The sequence below is a fragment of the Apteryx mantelli genome, chromosome 30 (assembly GCF_036417845.1).
Source record: "Apteryx mantelli isolate bAptMan1 chromosome 30, bAptMan1.hap1, whole genome shotgun sequence".
NCBI classification, from domain to species: Eukaryota; Metazoa; Chordata; class Aves; order Apterygiformes; family Apterygidae; genus Apteryx; species Apteryx mantelli.
Window position 1 is genome coordinate 5606137 of NC_090007.1, and position 19666 is coordinate 5625802.

Below are 19666 nucleotides of genomic sequence, written 5' to 3' on the forward strand. Positions count from 1 at the left end.
CCCCCCCGCGTCTGGCGCGTTGGTCGGGCCCGGCCCGGCTCCTCATTGTGCTCGCTTCACGCCGGCCCAAGATGGCGGCGGCGCTGGAGAGCCCCGCGAGCCGCTAACGACAATAGAGGGAGGCGAAGGGGAGCGGGCGCCCCCGCCGGCACCGGCCTCCCCCCTCCCCCTCCCTCTCCCCCCCCCCTCCTCCTCCTCTTCCTCCTCCTCCCCACCATCATCATCATCGCCGCCTCACCTCGCACACGCCCCCGGCCGGGCCCGGCCGCCACACCCCGACCGGCCCCCTCTAGCATGGTGCGGGGCCGCCGCCGCCTCCTCCTCCGGCTGCCGACATGGGCGAGAGGCTGGAGCTCAGGCTGAAGTCGCCCGTGGGAGCCGAGCCGGCCGTCTACCCCTGGCCGCTGCCCGTCTATGTGAGTATGGCCCCGCGGCGCGGGGGGGCGCCCGGCTCGGCGCCCCCGGCCCGTCGCGGCGGCACCTGCCCCCCCCCCCCGCTCCCTGTCACGCCGGTCCCCCCTCCTTCCCGGCAGCCGTGCCCTCCGCTCCCCCAATATCCCCCCTCCCCTTGTATCTTTATTTATTAATTCACCCCTTTTTATCCCCCCCCCCCAGCCGCCCTTGCCCGGCGCTGCCCCCGGGGGCTCCGGCCGGCGCCGCGCGGCTCCCGGGCCGCGGCCCCGTCCTCGCCCCGCGCAGCCCGCTCCTGCCCCGCGCCACCCTCCTCGCGGCAGGGATTTCTCCTCCCTCGGCGCCCCAGACGCACCTCTCCCGGCTCGCCGGACCCCTTTCCTTCCCCCTCCGCCCATAGTTCAGGCTGAATGTTTTATGTCACTTGTTAAGGCTTTCTTTTTTTTTTTCTCCCCCCTTACTGGAAGCTGTAACAATTTGGATTATGGCATATATCGTATAGTTATTTTAATATAATAACAAAAAAACAAACCCACAGGCTCCAGGGGGAAAGACTGTTGAGGCTGGATTCTTCCAGGCTCCCCAATCTGGGGTGCTGTTGCTCTCCTGGAAGTCAAATTCCCAATTTCTTTTTATAATTGGTTGACTAAACTTAAGGGCGGGGATGAAGACTGGTTAATGAAAAGTTTTCGTGTTTTCTTGAACTCAGCTCGTGTAACTAGTTAATAACCAGAGCTGTTTCAAACTGAGTATGAGTGAGAGGGCTTGCTAGTTTATAAATCCATACAAATCACCTATTCCTTCAGACAGTAGTGGGGATCTCCCCCCTCCCCAAAAACCCAAAACAGTCGCAGGAGTGGAGATAAACAGAGGAAAAGCATAATTTCATTGTGGGTAGAGAAGGAAAGGCTTTGCACTTGGTGTGTATTCGTAGGACTGGTGCTATTGCTTATGTTTTCGTTAAGCGAGTGCCCTTGTACGTTCTCTCTTACTTGGTCTAAATAAAATTCAAGGCAGGTTTGGCAGTTGATGGCAGTTGTAATCCACATGCTTTCAAATAAAATGTCACTGGTCCCTGTTTAGTTATGTCAACAGCGGTTTTTTTTTTTTTTTTTTAACTTGCCTGACTTCTGTCCTGCCTCTCCGGAGTCGGGAGTGGAAGATGTGTGACCTTGATAACAATGTCCACGTTCAAATTAGCGAAAATCTCACGAGAGGCAGGAAGCTTGCTTCTAGTTTTTGTGTAAGGCTTGTGCCAGTCCTTGAACGATTTTTTTTTTTCATCTTAAATGTTTATATTGCCTTTGAGAACAGTTTTGTAAAAGCAAAAAAAAAAAATTATCTTGGCTTGAGTACTGTTGATCCTTCCATGTGTTTGAGGGTTTGCTCTCGTACGTGTAACGCTTCGCAGGGAGAACATGCTGGGACATAGGCTGGGGAAGCTGCTATTGCTGATATCGTTGCTGACTTGGCAATCGTAGCCTACGTGTGTGTGAACGATTAGAAATACATTGCTTGTGGCAGAGGGGATGGCTGTGCGTTAGTATCTGCTGGCTGCCTTTTGGTGCTGTTGATGTATCTGTGGCTTCCAAAACATCCTCCATGTATGCTGGCGTGCTCTTTTAATCGGCTGCTCCCAGAGCCTGAGCCTCCAGCACACACTAGTTAATGCAGCCTTTCCTGTTTGGGCAGCTCTGTCATTCGTGTGTGTCTGTGCGCGGGCGCGCGCTATGCTTAAATTGACAGAAACTGAAAGTATCATGATGACCAGTTCAGTTTTCTTCATGTTGCCAAATATTAACTTGCTTCTCCAAGCAGGTTACGTGAAGTATAGGTTAAAGATTACACAGGTTAAGGATTAATCTGGAAGAAAGGAATGATTACATATATATATATATATATATATATATTCATAAAACTTTGTACGGGTTAAAAAAAAACAACTCCAGAAAAAAGCCCAGATCCACAAAAATGTGCATTTTAATGCTGTTTTTAACTTAGGATTTGGTTAATTGGGGAAAACTTGAGCAGCTGGTTCTGAAGATGGCAGAGGACATAAATTTTCTTTTCCAGTTGATCAGAAATACAGTGGGCAGGAGTGCTTATCCACATGTGTTATCTACATATGTTAAGAAATGCTGCAAAACCCGAACATCCTGCCATTAGAGTGGCCTCTCTGGGTTGCAGATTTTTCCATAGTAATACAGAAGCGGATGGTTCATCTGGAGCCAATCAGTATTTTGTCCTGCAGTTGTGCGGAGCAGATCATGCCGCATATTATAGAAGCGTATGTTTGGGGGGGGGGGGGGGGAGAGCACGCATGCATACGGCCTGCGGCTCTGGCCTTTGCAGCAGCAGATGAACTCTGACGCTTTAGAAATAAATCCTAGTCTTTGTACATGGCAGTGTTTGGCCTGCTAACATTGTACTCCGTTGAACTGTAGACTTTCTTTCCCTCCTTGGCTCAGGCTGTAGTTGGCAGCAGGGTATATGTACCGTTGTGGTTTTAGAGCTCGGCTCTGTTTGACGTAAGCAGAACATTTCTTAGTTTCACCACTCTTTCTGCTGCTTGGTTTCTAGGAAGCAAGGTGGGATACCTGGAAACAAAATACTTCAAGTAGTTTTATTTACCAACATTCTCTCTCTCAGCTTCCAAAGGCTTACTGCTTCCTGTTGTATACCATGAAATATGTTTTCCGAAAGGGGTTGGCGGAGGGGAACCCTCGGTCCTTACTAATTCTTTTTTGATAAGAGCAACGGGAATGGCAGAGAATCGTATTTCCCAACAGCAGAGGTTGAGCTGCATTGTAGAGTTGCTGCTTGATGAACACCTCCGTGATGTAACACTGTTTTAAGTAACTTGGCTATTTTTATGTTCTCACTACATCTTAAATTAGTGATGTTGGTGTTGCTATGCAAAAGGCTAAGAGTCTAATCTCCCATATTAATGGATGCCTGGATTAATAATGTGTCTATTTATTTAAGGACTGTTGCTTATGGTACATATAATAGGAAAAGTGGGATCTCTAAAGACTGCTGAGTTTGCATAATAGCTCAGCTGACAAACTAATGCTTGTTGAGATGCTAAAATGGCCTAGGAGGGTGATGTGAAACATGTATTTCCCTAGCAGACTCATTAAGGCCGTGGGAGGAGAGAGCATTGGTGTTACAGATACAGCCTCCCACTGGCTTACATACAAAACTGAAAGTATGACTCTTTCCCCCGCCTTCTGCTTTCCTCAAAGGGAAGGCCATGGTTTTCTAATGAATACATGGTGAGCAGTTCTGTCCATAACACACTGTGATGAGTAAGTTGAATAGTGCATGGTGAGTAATCTCTCCTCATGACTCACAAAATATTTTCTGATGTTGACCTCCGGTTTTTATGAGTGCCCTGTTTAATCAGAGCTGAAGTGCGTTTATTCTTTTGTATGCCCGGTTTAACTCCTTGGCTCCCAAATACCTGCCCGAATTTTGGCTTGCTCTAAGTTGTCAGAGGTCTGTGATCCTGCAAGCTGGGTTATGCTTCTCTTCTTGTTATCAAAATAAACAATTTAATACATGTGAAACATGTAGGCCTCTAGATAAAAGAAGTATATTAGCAGCTCTGCTGGCTCACCCATTTCAGCAAATGGATCCAGGTGATCATAAATAGGCTAATGCCAATAGAGAGTGTCATTTGTGATCATACTTCAGGTATTGATACACACAAATTAGTATTTATTACCTAGAGGTAGATATGCAGGGGACTTCATCCTTTGTACCCTTGTAGTTCTAAGTCTTGAAGATATTTAGGTTTATCCCGGAGAATTGTCCTTGGATTGGCTCATTTTCTTGTGGATGTCTCCGACTTCTGGTATGGTTAAATCTGAATACTTCTTAGGTTTGAATGTGAGTTTTTTTTCATAACCTTGATCAGTTCCACCTAATCTGCAAGGTATTTGGGGTTGTACTTCCAACACCTCTTTTGACAATAGGGCCTGCTTAAGGAGTCATGGCCTAGGATGTGCAAAAGGTTTTTTTTAAACCTGGGTCCGTTCCTTCATCTGGTTTGGGCACTGCTCTGCTAACTGTATCACTGGCATACCTGAGGGATTGTTTGTGTGCCGAACTGAGCCACCAGCGGCTCGGGAGCTGCCAAAGCTGATTTTTGTCACCAAAACCAATGTTTGTTCAACTGCACCTTAGGGTAACTTGCAAATTTGTATGTAAAAAGTCTGTTTTCTGGGTAGCCCGTATATCAATACGAGGGCACTTCCCTGGTCCCTTTTTCTCCTCTCTTTTGCATGTGCACTGAACCGCTTTGCAGGGTGATCAAAGCGAATGTCAGCCCTGACGAAAGGGAGGGAATGGCAAGGCGCAGTCAGGTGATGAGAGGAGGGTGGAATTGGTGTTGACTTTGAGTGGCTTAAGCTGTTGTGGAACTGCATCCTTCATCTTGATGGCTTTAAGTGACTCGCTGCCTGTCATGTTAAATAGTGCTTAAATCCTTGCAGGTTTCACAATTAGACATCTGCCTGTCTTGCCCTGCTCTTCTCATCTAGTAGACTTTCTCTCGTTTGCCTACGGAATAGCGTTCCCCCAAAAGCTAACTGCTAACCTCTGTACACGTCAGGATTTTTTTCTCAGGTTTGCCTTTTAAGGGCTAGCCATTTCTGTTGTGCTAATGCCTAGGAAGGCCTCTTGCAGCACAGGCCTCCGGTGAGCAAGTCGTTGTGCATCCCAGGAGGGTTACCCTTTTGGCATCTTTAAATTTTTGTTCCCATCTTCCATATTCCAGCCTGGAAATCTCAAAGTCTTGACTCTGTCCTAGGAGGGGACGGTCTCGGTTGTGCCTCTGTGCAAGTCGTATCGGGGTGAAGTACCTCTATGATGAGCCACTGAAGCTTAAGCCTCCAAACGGTGGTGGTAAATCCGGATTGAATAATTGAGTGATTTGTCTGTGTTTTTTCTCTTTGCTGCTGTCTTTCCACTCCGTTGTAACGGCAAGAAATTCCCATTGGCTAATTGAGTGTTGTCATAGCATCACTCTGTGCAGCTGTTTGAGAGGTATACATGTGTCTGTTACCAAGGAGCGATGGAATACAAGCTTGATAATACTTGACTTTATTTGTACAGGTGGAAGAGAGCATAGTATGTGGTCCCCTTCCGCCCCCCACCACAGCTTTAGCCTGTTGCCCCCCCTGCCCCAAACCAGGTCTGTGATACAGCTGATACAGTTCTGTCACCCCTGGGATGTGTTATGCACCCAAAGCTCAAGGACAGCCGGCGATAATGAAAATCGCAGCCCAGCAGGGAGTGTCACCCTTTAAAATTAAAGATCAGCTGTAGAGATGAATAACAAACCCTGTTTAAGAATGTAATGCTGGGTGTTTTTTGTTTTGTTTTGATGGCACTTGGCCTTGCTGGGAATATAGTTTCTCTGATAACTAGCTTTTACTTATGAGACACCTGTGTAGGTGTGGGAGCAGATGCTGAAGTTGAGAGTGCAGTTGCGCTGTATGGTAAGATCAGCTTAGGAAGGCCTTGTTTTCAGCAGCTTGTTCCTACTCCTGCGCAGTGCTCTCCTGGTTTGTACAGCGTGGTTTGGTATTGTACCTAATCCGGTGTAGCTGCAATGCTGCTGCTAAGGGTGGTGCTGCTACCTCCCTTTCCCCAGCCGCTTGCCATTTCCCTTCTCCAGATCCAGCCATTACTACAGATCACGTTACGCTTCAGCAAGATGACCTGATGGAAAACAGTTTCACTTTTTGCATGTGCGCATGGGGTTTCTGTTGGACCGGCTTGTGCTGGACGGCTGGAGGGAAAAGGCGGGAGCGCCTGGCCGGAGACGGGGGGGGCTGCACGGCGAGGCTGCCCCTTGCAGCGGCCGCCCGCGCTTTCGCTGCGGGAACGGTAGCGTCGGGCCCTCTGCGCTGCTGTAAGCGTGCTGGGAGTAGTTGGGTAAACCGGATCGCCGAAAATAATCTGGGCAGGGAAAAAAAAAAAACAACAGTTTTAGTGCTTTCGCAGTGCCCTCCCCCCCCCCCCCCCGGCCAATCTGTAATCTGACTCATGCTGTCTTCCCCCCGGGCAGTTGTGTCAGTACAAAGGAGGGGGTGGTGAGCGGAGGAAACTGGTGAGCTGGCTTTGCCAGGCAAAACCCCCTCACGCTTTGAGTAATCGCCCAGAAATACAGCAGTGGTGGCAGGGGTTTAGGGGATTTTTCTCTGATTTAATGTTATTGATGAAGCTTGTTGGGCAACGGTTGCGGGGATGACACATCCATGAATAAAGCTGCTCTAGTGAAAGAAAAGGTTTTGAAAACTTCAGACGACTTCCTATTTCTCAAGCCCTCCCTCCCCCCCCCCCCCAATTCTTCAAAAATGTGGAGTGCCAAGAGCGAGTAGTATAAAACCGGGAAATAATTGACTCAATCATTTCAAAAGTGCTCGGGCTTCTCTGCTACCCAGCAAATAAACAGAAGCAAATGACAGAATTGGCACGGTCGTATAATTTGTACTTTTCTGCTCCTGAGAATGCCAAGTGGAACTAAGCAGTGTGCTTGTTCTGAGGTTGTTAATCTACTAGCTCAGAAGGTGAGGAAGGCTGTAACCATGCAGGTTTTAACTGTGCAGCCTGTGGTTACTTATAGAACAGCAGTTTTCTTCTGTACTTTACCCTTTCAAGTCTAACTTGTCATGGGTGACAACCAGTATTTGTTCAGTTTTCAGACTGACTTTTGTTCAACGCTCTGACCCCAAAGATACAATATATAGCAGAAGTCCAGTAGGCCTAACTTTTTTTTTTCCCCTCTAGTATTTCTATATGAAAAGTGAAAATTGTTTTGTTGTGTTGTGCCATAAGACCACAGTACTCCTATTTTTCAGGTAGCTGAGAGGCAACTGTTGAAAGACAGAAGTAGTTGCTAAAAATCCCATTTTTCTTTTCAGAAGAACGGTGAGGATTAATGTCCCTGTCTGGACCTGACTTCCCACTCTGGTGGTTAGAGTTTATCTACCTAAAATTCACCCATCAGTTACAGTTGGACACGGTATTGACAGTTTTCAGTGTGCCAAGGGAAATTCATGCCACCACATGCAACTCCAACTCTTGTCCTTCATGGCAGCCCAAATATATATGGAGATGATTATCCTTTCAGGTCTCAGCTATGTGAATGAATTGTGTTTCTCCTGGGAATATAGGCAAAATATCTTGCCTCTTGGTATGCAAGATTTATGGGAAATCTTATCACCCTTCTCCCCAGACATCCGTATGTCTACATTTGTACTCTTCCTTCTTCCTTTCTTTTTCCCTTTTCATACTGCCTTTCTTTTTTTCTTGCTGCTTTAAGAGTTAACCTTTGACTGACTACTGCTTTTTACTGTATTGACAAAGATAAAGGAGCAGAAGTGGGGTGTGTGTGTGTTTGTTTTTTTTTTTTTCCTCCTCCCATTATATTTATCGCTGATTGTTAGGTTGATAATCATGAAGTATCTCAGGATATTTAAAATATTCTTGCATAGTTTTTGTCCTTCTAACAGAAGGATCCACAGAAGGAAAAGAAGTTTACACTGGGAACCTGTGTATATACTAAATTTGTTTTTGTAGCGGTCATTAAAGACAAGACAAAACCAACCCTGAAGAGGAGCAAGAAATAAAACTGGACATATGATACTTGCCACACATTGTATAGATATCAAATTGAGTAGGTACTATTTTTAGCATATAGGAGGAAGGTGAGTGTCTCTTACAGCAGGAAATGATGGCCTCATAGATAGGAGCAGATCTATGAATAACGAAAAAGTTTATGCTCTGCAGTTTTTTTTTTGTTTCACTTCATGAGTGAATGAGAGTTTCCTCAAAGTCAACACGCGAAAAATATTTTGGTTTTAGATGAAAAAATCTAATGAACAAATGAAGACAGCTAAATCATATACTGGAAAGAGTTTGTGGTATTGCTTATTAAAATTATTATTGCCTATTATTATTAGAAAACCTATAGAAAGTTCTGAGTAAGTTTCTTTGTAAAACCTAATGGATTGTTACACCTTTTCTATGACTGAGAAGGTTTCTGGTATTTTCTGTGCGGTGTGAAGTGTATGCAGTTTCCTGAGTTTGCTGGCCTTACAGTATTTTTGCTGTGTTTGACAGTATACAGTTTAAAAATCTAAAAACTCTAACTCTGAAACTCTAACTAAAAAGTTTGGGCTCTTAAACTGCTTTCTCATTCCTCTTCAGATACAGCTGGATTTCGGTTGTGTTGCAAGTGATCCCTCTGGTTTGCATATCTGTTTGCAAAGTTCTTTGATGTGAAGAGCTCAGGTGTTAGCGCAGGGCAGCATCTGACCCTGTAAAGCTGGTGATATGAGTCTGTGCTCTCACTTGATGTCTTCAGTGACTGCTTGTTTGAAAGCATAGTAATTTTGTTCTGTTTTTTTCTTTCTTCTCCTAAATGAAGACTACCTTGTAATATTGTAGAGCCTAAACCATTTTCAAGTCCTTAAAATGGAAGCTTTTAAAAATGATTAGCACTTAAAAATTCTGTATGTATGCTCAAAATCTGTAGTGGGTGTAACTTGTATCATTGCTCTGTAACAGAAGTTGGAGCTTACTGGAGGAAGAACATAACTATTCATGTTCTTCTTTTGTACCTTGCAGAAACATCTTTTTTTAGGAACTCAGTGGGCTTCATAAAGAATACAAGGCTTTAGTGCTAACTTATGTTGTAGTAGAATATTTGTGTGGTAAGTAGGAGCAAAATTTTTGAGTTGTCCAAGACTGACACTTCATAGAATGTAAAGTGGATGTTTAAGTCAGCTTTGTCCTACCGATGGCCTGCAGGATGCTTCCGTTTGGCCTGCCAATTTTCCTTGCAGGAGATGGAGAACAGCTATTCAAACACCAAATGCTCATGGGCTTCTTCCCAGACTCTCAGAGAACCAGTGTCCACCAAGGAGGTGGGAGGACAGTGGGCTTGTGGGAGCAAGAATGGGAATAGATGTGATAGCCTCTTCCAGCAACAACAATTATCCTATTCTTTCTCTTGGCTCATCTGAAAAGTGTGCATGCACTTGTCACCAATGTCAGCTTATCTCCTGCAGTCCTCCAATGTCTTGGTGACAGGTACAGCAAATACAGAGGTCAGAGTCTGCTGAGAGGAAGGGCTGGTTGCTGCTAGGAGGAAGTTGGAGCGGTCCCAAAGCCTTCATCCATCTCCCCTTGCTTTTGAGGGTTGGGTCATCTTAATTAAAGGTGAGACTAACCGCAAGAACAGGTAGAAGAGTTAGGTTTTTTAAGGTAGATTGCTTACCTTCAAAATGAGAAAAGAGTTATCTATATAAACCAGCAAAATTCTAGATCACATACAACTTCAGGCTCCCATAATTCTGTTTATTCTTTGGATGTGTTATGTGCATAGCCTGTTGATCCCTGTGACTTTTCCAGTCGAGTGAGATGAAATCCAAACATTTCACAGATGCTTTAAATGAAGGCAGTGGAGAGCCTTATTACAGTGGGAATTTTGTCACAGCCTTATTATTCTGGGAGTTTTGTCACAGAATGACACTTCAGGCAAATGTATTTGATAAGTCTGTTACTGTTTCCACTCTTCTAGAGGTAGACAAACATACGAGTTCTTTTATGAATAATACTTTTGGTTTTTTTAAATGTCATCAAAGAAATTTGGAAGAAAATGGGCTTAATTCCTGATTTCTTTTATTGCATCTGTGTTCCTAATGGAATTTTAGAATTAACGCAACTGCAGTTCATATTCGGGCACTTTTGGGACTGGGTATTCATTTCTATCAGGAATAACCTATGTTAATTGCCTTTGCTTAGGTTTTACATAAAGGCTTAAGTTTCTGGCAATGAAGGCTGCGTTCTTCTCTGCTTCCCCCCCATTCCCCCACTCCCTGCTGTATGGGAGGGTTATTTCTCTAATAACACGGGCCGTGGTTACATGAAAGTTTGAAACTGGTGCTCCTGCAGCAGAAACACTCCTGCCTTCCCTGTCCGGTTGCCGCTGTGTTAAAGCTGCCTCACCGTTACGATATGTCTGTAGAGTAGTGTGGTGAACTGGGTCAGTGAACTGGTCTGGTTGAAAAGTAACTACGCCAGGGAAAAAAAAGTTGAATTTTAATCTAGGTCTTCACTGACTTTGCTGTGTGTGTGCACAGGCACTGCGGGGCCAGAGGAGGAGGTGGCTTTAGTAGGCGGTAGTGGCTGGGCAGGTGGCTGCGTTGGTTTAAAGTGTTTGTGAAACGATGGCTGGAGCCTTCTTTCTTGTTGACTGTAGTGAAAGCCCAGCAGTCCACTCTGTCCCTGAATAAGCAAACACTGGACATCTTTGCGTGTACACATTGTGCTTCTTCAGCTGCTGGGATAGTTAAAGCATCAGCATGCTCCCTCCAGCTGTTGTATTATGGAAATGGTTTGTAATTGCCTAAAATTTACTGCAAGGACAAGAGCATATACCATGTAAGCTACCATTTTACTGAAATGGTTACATTCCTCTATATATTCCAGCAGAGCAGCCTGGATTTTTTTTTTTTTTTTTTTAAACTAAAAAGTTGTCTTGCATAATAGAGCTACTACTTAATTATGCCTGGTCTATGTCTGGTTCGCACAGACTGAAGCCAATAGGGTATATCAGTGTAGCTGTCCCATGTGGATGTTGCCTTAGACTCTTCTACAGAATGATTGCATGTTAATGTATTTCTACAGCCCCTCCTACGCACTATCATGGGAACCATTCCCTCTTGCATTTGCGCAGTGTCCGTAGCAACAGTTGTGATTGCTGTGTGGAAAGGCAAAATGTTCTTATTGTGGCTTGAGTAGCTGCAATGAAAGTGTGGGTGCCCTGTGGCAGCCAGGTCCACGCTTCTTGTCTACAAATTCTGGATCTCCTGTACTCGTGGTATGTGAGGGTTGCCCAGATCAATGTGGATCCGCTAGTCTGCTTATTTCCTTTGCTGATTTAGCAGTTTTAATAAATATTGGTCCAAACTTTGCTTTGTTTTTCTTTTAAAAATTCTTAAGTAGGTCTTAAGGAGGCCATAACGCACTCCATGCTTTCCATGGTGTTTTCTGTTTAGTTTTGTGTGGCACAGTAAAGTCTTACTAATTACTGAAACTACAACAAACTTGTCTTTTCTCTTGCTGTCTGGGAGATGGGTTTCAAAGTGCGGTCTCGGTAGCTCGCTCTTCCCAATTTAGTGAAGATTAAACGAATGGACCCAGGCCGTTGGCAGCAGAAGGCCTCTCTTTATATGTATCAGTATCTATGTATACTTTTCTCTGTGTGTTTATACTTTCTTGATATAAGGTAATAATAGCCACTGGATGCTTCAGAGAAGGCTTCTGGTTTGGTTGCTGCTGTGGAAATTACAGGGCACCATCGTATTTTTGCATAAAATCAGATAATGTTAAAGTCTAGCTATAAAGCATGAAATGTTGCACAGACCACACTTTCCCTTTTCCATACTCAAAAGGTTATAGGCTTTTGAGCATTGGCCAAGCACCTAAAAATTCTGAGTGATTCAAGGTCCATATATTGGACTGTCTGAACTGCAGAGCTTGAGATTTTTCCTTTTATTCAGCTGTCCCCAGGCAGTCTCTCTTTCTTTGCTGTTGAAGCAGCTGGAAGTACTTCTCAGATCGGTTTCAGCTTGTCATTAACTCTTATCAAGCACTGTTTGCAAGTGTATTGAATATAGACATGTTCCGGACATAGAAACTTTACTGGTGAATCTTACTAGACAGTATACAAAGTAAGTTAAGCCCTGGGGGGCTGTCCTGGGTCAGGAGGCAAGCAAACTTTGGATATCCTTAAGGCAGTGGTTTTCAAGAGGGCATTCAAGTGCCATGCAGAATGCTGCATCCTCTCCTAATTCCTTTGGGGCAGTTGCAGCTATAGTAGCTCCACACTACCTTTTTTTTGTATTTAGAGAAATACTTATCATCTGATCACAGATGGAGAAAATCTAGGGGATGTTAAAGAGGCACTAGTCGCATTAGTCTTCTGCAAGATAGATTGGCTCTTCCTATTCCATCTTTCTGATCTCTGCTAACCATCTTGTCTCCGGCTGTAACATCCTCTCCTTCAGATTTATGGCCACTGCATGTGGAGAAAGCTGCCTCTATGGGCAACCAGGCAGTGTTTAAATCCGGAGGCTAGTGAGGCTGACCTCTTCTGTTTTGCAAGTTTAAATAAGATCATAGTTGTTTGCAGATCAGAACTCGTCAGTTGAAGTGGCTTCTGTGAAAGTGTGAGGAATGGCGTCAGCATTTAGAAGTTGAGAGCCAATGTTAGATGATCCAAATGTTGGAAGTAGAATGACATTTAAAGATACATCATTAAAAAGTGCACGAGTGTCACTATTAACTTATTTTTAATTAGGTTGTCTCTGGTTTTGTTTCTTCTGAATTGTTTGGATTCATCTGGTGGACAATGAAAAGCTTGTAGGAGATCTCTTCCTGCCGCTTTGCAGATGCTTGACCACAGCTTGTTTGCCCAGTTCTGAAGAGCTGCTTTGGTCACCTAGTCCGTCGTTTGGGGAGGAAATGTGGTATAGTGAGTAGAACACCTGACTGGCTCTGCAAAGTTGAGTTCTTGCTGTGGGACAGTTTACTCTTGGGCAAGTCAACACTATCTGTGTTTAAAAAAAAAAACAAAAAACCCACACCCATCTGTGAAAAGCAGATAAGGAATCTTAAAGCCCTTTGTAAGGTGTTTTGACGTCTACTGATAGAAAGTACGTGTATTTTTTTTTTTTTTTCTCAAGACCACATCCAGATTCTCAAACGGTTGCTCTCCTCTTAGATTTGCAAGGTATTTTAACCTGCATTTTCCACTTGTTTTCTATGGGGTTTTTGCTACATTAGTATGTAGCACTGCGTGGACCGATAAGATTTCCTAGGGACACCCCATTTTACACATGGGAGAAATGAAGCTGGGTGTGAGATTAAGTTTAGGAGAACACAGCATTCGCCCTCCTCCCCCATGCCCCAACGTGATAAGCATAGTTTAATAAGAAGGAACGAAATACAAGAAGATGCAAATTTGGAAGGGCACTAGGATGTGGTTCCTTGCTTCAGGCAATGCCAGCCGCAGCATTTAATTGAATGTGCTCTGTGTTTGAGGAAGAAATGTATAGTGCTTAGATCTGTTGCTTTAGCTTAGAGATTCAGTTTACAATACAAATTGTTGCTCTGTGAAACAACTAGTCCCTTAACAAATATACCTGAGAGTCTGGGATACAGTGCTGGATTACAGAAGTATTTCACAGTAATGCCATTAAGCTATCCGAAGGGATGTTAACTTTAAAAATAGTCTGGCCCAAACAGCCACACCTCATGGAAAAGTGTGTAGTGCTTTGCATTTGATGTTATGTTGCCAGCCTTCATAACAGCTAGCTTATATTGTGGCGAAAACGTAACAAATGGTTGTTTTCACTCTTGCTTACTCTTGTAGCGTGTTCTGTAAAAACTTCTCGGGTAGCTGGGTTTTTATTAGAAATTTGGTGTGTCATAGAACAAAGCTATATGCAGACAACTGAAATGTGTCTGGTGCTGTTTATATGATGCATAGTGTGATTGGGTCCCCATCAACTTTCTTATGCAAGTGTTATAGTAACAGCTGTGATTGCTACTCCAAATTTATCAGTTCTGGTTGTATTGATGAGTTTTTTGTTTTTTTTTTTTAACTTGGGTTAACAAAAGGAGTAGGTGATTATAGAAAATAATGATGGTTGCATGAAAATACCTATTTGGGAAGTGTTTTTAGACACTATCTTGTCTTACCTTTAAGAACCCGTGCAGGGCTTCTTGTATAGCTGTCAGATATAAAACAGCTTCCAGTTCAAACAGGGCTGGCCGACTTTTGCATTGAGGCATTCAGAAACATTTATGCATCCTTGTTTTCCTGTGATGGGAGAGCCTAATTTAACCTTCAGGAAAAGGTCCTAGCTTTCAGAAAAAGCAGGTTGGATAGCTTTGGGGGAAGAGATGAAGGGAAAGATCAAACTCTCAAAAAATAGTTCCATGGCCTAATCTTCATGTCCATAAAGGCAAAACTGTGAAGGAAGACTCTTTCTGCTGGGCACTGTGTATAAGCACAACAGTGGGAGCTTCCCCTATCGGCACTGGGGTACTAAAAGTAAGAGTAATCAGGATACTTTTGGCTGTACTCTATGATTAGAGTAGTAGCAACATACGGATGGAGAAGTCTAGTCTTAAGAACTGGAACTGTGAAGCTGGTCAGTAGTGCCGCCTGCAACTCTTCTCCGCTCTTTTCCATAGAAAATTAGATTCTTGTAAGTGACTTATTCAAAAGTGTCTGCTTTCTTTCCATTAATTTTTCCAATGAAACATCTTGGCAAAAACTACTGAATCTTCTCTGGGAGCTCACATTTCAATTTTAGATTGAACATTTAGGTTGAAAATAAGAAACCTTTTATTATAAATATCAGCTGGAGAGAACTGACTGTAATAACTAGCTTTTAATATGTGTGTTTAAGTTTAAGAAAAAACTTGTTATGAATAGCTTTGGGCATTCTCAATAATTATATACTACAACTTTTTATTTTAAATACTTAGTGCTTAGACCACATTAAAGAGATAATGTCTCATCTCATGAAACAGCTTCCATTTATGTGGCCCAGAAGACTCAGAGTGCTTCTCTAACTACATGAATATAAGATCATTGCAGAAGTACAGCCAGACCAGTGAACGGCACGTAGTATGCTTCACATGAGTGGAGGAGGGAGAACGGCTCTGAGCAGAGCCAGAGGATGAATGGAGCTCCTTCTTCGTGACAAAAAGTACTGTGGCATCATCTCGTGACTACATACAGAACAGATACGTTGCTTGAGCCTCGTCCAAAAGGCTTCTGCACAATGTGTTTTATGATAGAGAGCCAGTCTGCTTGTAAGAGGCTCTTTATCAGTATATTTTACTGGCAAAGCATGGAGTGTATAGATGCAGATACAGTGTAAAGCTGTGCTGTCGCTGGTGACTGTTTGCCAAAGCACATCATGACATGTCTGTGTAATGCGCCTGTGCTAGAGGCATAGCTGGCATTCTGCTGTTGGTCATGGGTCACTGCAGCCTGAAAAAAATAGTAGGGTACGTCTGAATTTGAGAAGCTATAGGCCACCTTCAAATGTTCAGGTTCAACCATTAGCTGAGCTAGCTTTAAAGGTTGTCAGGCTTTTCTGATTGCCGCAGAACCATCAGGTTCCCATCTGCCCCTCCCAGCCTGCCAGTTGGTGTTCAACCTCCTGGGCCTGTAAAATGATCCAGGTTAGAACTGCTTCACCACGCTCAGTTGCTGTAAGAGTAGCACGTCTGGCCGAAACCAGTGCATCTACTTGGAAGCGTGAGGGGCTGAGGTTGATCCTGACCGGAGTGGAATCTGTGGTTTTGGTGAGGTTTCTGTTCGACTTGCTTTTTGAGTCGCTGAAGAATCTCCATCGTGATTGTGCAAACACATTGATGCCTGATGCTGGTTAGTGCCTGTTCTTATTAAATCTTACAACTGTAACGCTGAAAGGGACTAAAAGTGATGGCTAAAGAAAGTGATGGGTATTTTCACTAGATCTGGGTTCCCCCCCTGCCTTTCCCTCCTCCATTTCTCCAGCCATTTGCGCTTTGGAGAAATGTTGGGAGATCACCTCTAATTTCTTTTGGAAGACTCGCATAAGATCTTGGAGCTTGTCTACCCAGACAAAGTATATAAGTTAGAGAGTATAGTTAAATTGGTAAGTCTCTCAACATGAAAAGTTTTATTGAGGTAAATGTGGAGCTTTCTCAACTTTGTTAATCCTAAATAGTGACACAATAAACTCTGAAAGGCCTCTTCTGGCTGGAGTCCTCACATAAGGCATGAGGTTGCATTAGTAAAACCAGTTGTTTAAATTGGAAGATCTGTAGTTGTAGGCATGCATTGTGTTTTTCTTTTCTTTTTTTTTTCTTTTTTAACTCAGGATGAAGGAATCTGTTGAATAAGCGATTTTGAACATGTACAGGGCGTTTTCATGAAGACTTATAGGGCAGGGTTTTTTAACGTGTGTTCTGCTAGCAGTGAAATTGTGCAAAACAGTCAGTGAAGAATGTAAGTTTTTCAGAGAAAATGGTTATGCCAGCATAAGCATGAATACACTTTTGCAGCATAATGTGCTTATGTTGATAAAGCATATTCTTACTATACAGGAGCACAGTTTACTGGAAGAGCTAGATCAGCCAAGGGGTTTATATTGTGATAACTGTGCATGTAGTGAAAGGTGAAAACTTAAAGGGAGTGTTTATGGATGAGCTGAGTCTTTTGTGGTTTTTTAATACCTTGCAGATGAGAAATAAAAGGCCTGCTCCTATAAATACATATGTGTGTGTGTATTTATATATATACATGCACTGAGTCAGGTGCGGATTTTAGTTCAAACACTTGCCCGTTTGCTTTTTTTAGGCCAAGATTTATCAAGATGATTACTTACCTTCCCTTTCTGAACTTATATTGATTGTCTGTTTATTGATGCTGCTGGTTTCTGTTGGCTTTGGGGCTGTCCCAGTCTGGAGCCATGAGGTCAATGGCAAAGACTGGAAGAAGCATAATCCCAAAGTTTTTCTCGATGGCTTGTAGTGTTCCAGGCATTTGTGTAGCATTGCCGTTTTGTTATGAAACGTGACCAAGGTAACACTGGCTTTCTAGACTGCTGTGTATTGAAACCAAAATGTCCTGACTGCTTTTTTTGTTGACTTCTTCTCCTTTTTGATGATGATGATGTAGCTGGAACGTTTTGTTTTTCTTCAGTGATGAGATTTTTCTGCTCGTGTGCGACTCCTAGATATGGGGTTGACTTCTGGCATTCTAAAAGTAAAAACTTCTTCTAGTAAAATAGGAGATGTTCCTTCATACCTTTACTGTAACAGACTAAGAAATATTTGCCCTCGTTTCCATCCCTCTCACTCATGTGACTTTTTCTCCAGGTTGCCTCAAAGGCCTGTTACTTGTGTGTGCAGGTTTCTTGGAATGAGAACTTCTACGAGGCAGGTTGACCTTGAGTAGATGAACCCATTGCACAAGGGGAAAATCTGTCTCCTCGTGCAGACTTGAAAACTGTGATACTGTCAGGAAAAAGCTTACATTTAACTTGCAGCATGTCCTTCAATAACTTGTAGGAGTTAAAATAACGCCCAGCCATTTCTGTCATCTGTCCGTTAGGGCTCCTCTTCCACTCCCTTCCTTCCCCTGCTACCAACCCTCTGCTTTTTGTTGTCTGTCCCTACCCTTTGCTGTAGAATTTCCCACAGGTAGCACTGTAGAAATTACATTTCTGCAGCAGAAAAAAGGAAAATTATTTGAGAGAGAGAGAGAGAGATGGCATTTACCCTTCCAACTCTGGAAGGCCCTTAGATCCTGGAGTCTTAATTAAAAGGTCAAACCCACTCCAAGAAACAAATACCTAAATATAACCTAAACTCTCTGCAGGCAGTCTCTGGTAACTAAGACTTTACAATATGGACACAGTAAAATATATATAGGAACTCTTGTAACTTTCCTAAAATAGACTTAAAAAAACCAAAAAAACAAAAAAACCCCATGGTGCATATATATGTACCTACAATGGCTTTATTGGTGCTCATTTGGAATGACTTCTAAACTTGCTTGTGCTTCCGCTGTTCCCAGGTAACTTCCCAAATTAATGTCAACGAACATCTGTGCCAGAGTCTAGCATATACGTACAATGCGCAATTTTTAATGTGCTTTCCGTGTGTGTGTTTTGTTTTTCAATTGATGAAAAGGTCTACATTTTCAGGTAGAAACTGTCAGGTTTTTTATACTGATATCGGCTCTTACTGCTTATTTGATGCTTCATTTTAGAAAGCCATTTGCCACTCTAGAAACGTATTATCCATATGGAGATGCGAGCATGTACCAGACGCTAGGTCGATAAAATCAGCTGTTCGTTACAGAACTTGCAGTCCCATACCTCCTGCGTACCAAAAATCTCCCTGGGTATCAACTACACAATTCCTTACTTTTAGACATGACAAAGAAATAAGTGGAGTGGCACTTTCTTCATGTAAATCTTGTGCTAGTCCACAGAACCTTGAAAAAATACAGTCCTTAAGCCTTTTTCTCAGGGTGATCGTTTTTGATTGGTTTAATGGCCTGAGTGGCAATTGCAGACTCCTTCCCTTGTATGCTTGTCACCTGTATTTTTGAAAAGGTTGTGATTCCTGTAATCTGTAACTGACAGGTATGGTGTTTTTCAGATGTCTCTTTGAAACGTCTATTTTCCTTTAATTTCAGGACAAACACCATGATGCTGCTCATGAAATTATTGAGACAATTCGGTAAGTGTTCAATGCAGACGTGCCTAAAATGTCTTGTGTGTTACTTTGTATCAAGAACTCCATTTACTGAGATAAAGTATAAAGGAGGACAGTAGTCATAATAACTTAGCAGCTCTAAATTTAATTTTCTAAGCTGAATTGATGTTGTTGCAATACAAATCTGTAACTTTCCCTGTCCAACTTAAACTTGATTTTTTAACATGCCAAATTCTGTTCTTGTTTGGACAGAATTAAAAATGAATAGTGATATTCAACTTCTGGTGCTGTGTATAATGAAGTTTATGATGCTTCCAGGAAGCTCTGCTTCACAAACCAGTGATGGCAATTTGCATTCAATCTTTAGAGAAGCAAAATTAAGAAAATATCATTGTCACGATGTGTTGAGTTCTGGTCCTGTTCAAGATTAAACTGCTTATTCTCTTCTCTGCCTTCTTCCTTTGTTGCTGCGATGTTGCAGCATCGTTGGCATTTGTACTATTTGGAGATGATGTCCTTATTATCACTTCTCTTAATTCTGTTGATGGAGTTGGATCAGTGTAGGGGAAAAACGTGAGGATGGAGGTGAAAAACAAATACAAAGAGTAGGAAAACTGAATGTTTCCAAACAGTATTAGGGTCGGAGGAGGCAGTGGCTGTGACATGGCTTGCTGTTACTTCAGCAGGATGAGGAAGTGACTTTCTGTAGAGCAATGTCTGTTAAACAATAACAAAAACTCTCCAAACACCTCAGGTCAGTGTTATCCACATCAGTTTGTTTAAAAGCTGTTCTTGATAACTGTTTTAAAACCTTGGTTTTTTTTTAATGTTTTCCGGGTTCGAGGGCTTTCTGTGATTGAGTGTTGTATCTGCAGCAGGTTTTAATGGTTGGACAATGCAGATACGGATGAAATGTGAACAGTGTTTTGTCTGCACATCTACC

General features: G+C 43.0%; 1 protein-coding gene across 2 annotated transcripts in view; it reads left to right on the plus strand.

Annotated features, from left to right (window-relative positions):
* Positions 1-233: 233 nt before the first annotated feature.
* The window catches only part of DOT1L (DOT1 like histone lysine methyltransferase), a 69015-nt gene continuing 49582 nt past the window's right edge, over positions 234-19666 (plus strand). For both annotated transcript variants that reach the window (XM_067312950.1, XM_067312949.1), the window contains exons 1-2: positions 234-416; positions 18704-18747. In XM_067312950.1, coding sequence (XP_067169051.1) covers positions 336-416; positions 18704-18747 — 125 coding nt within the window. In that variant the 5' untranslated portion in view covers positions 234-335. The remainder of the gene's footprint in view (positions 417-18703; positions 18748-19666) is intronic.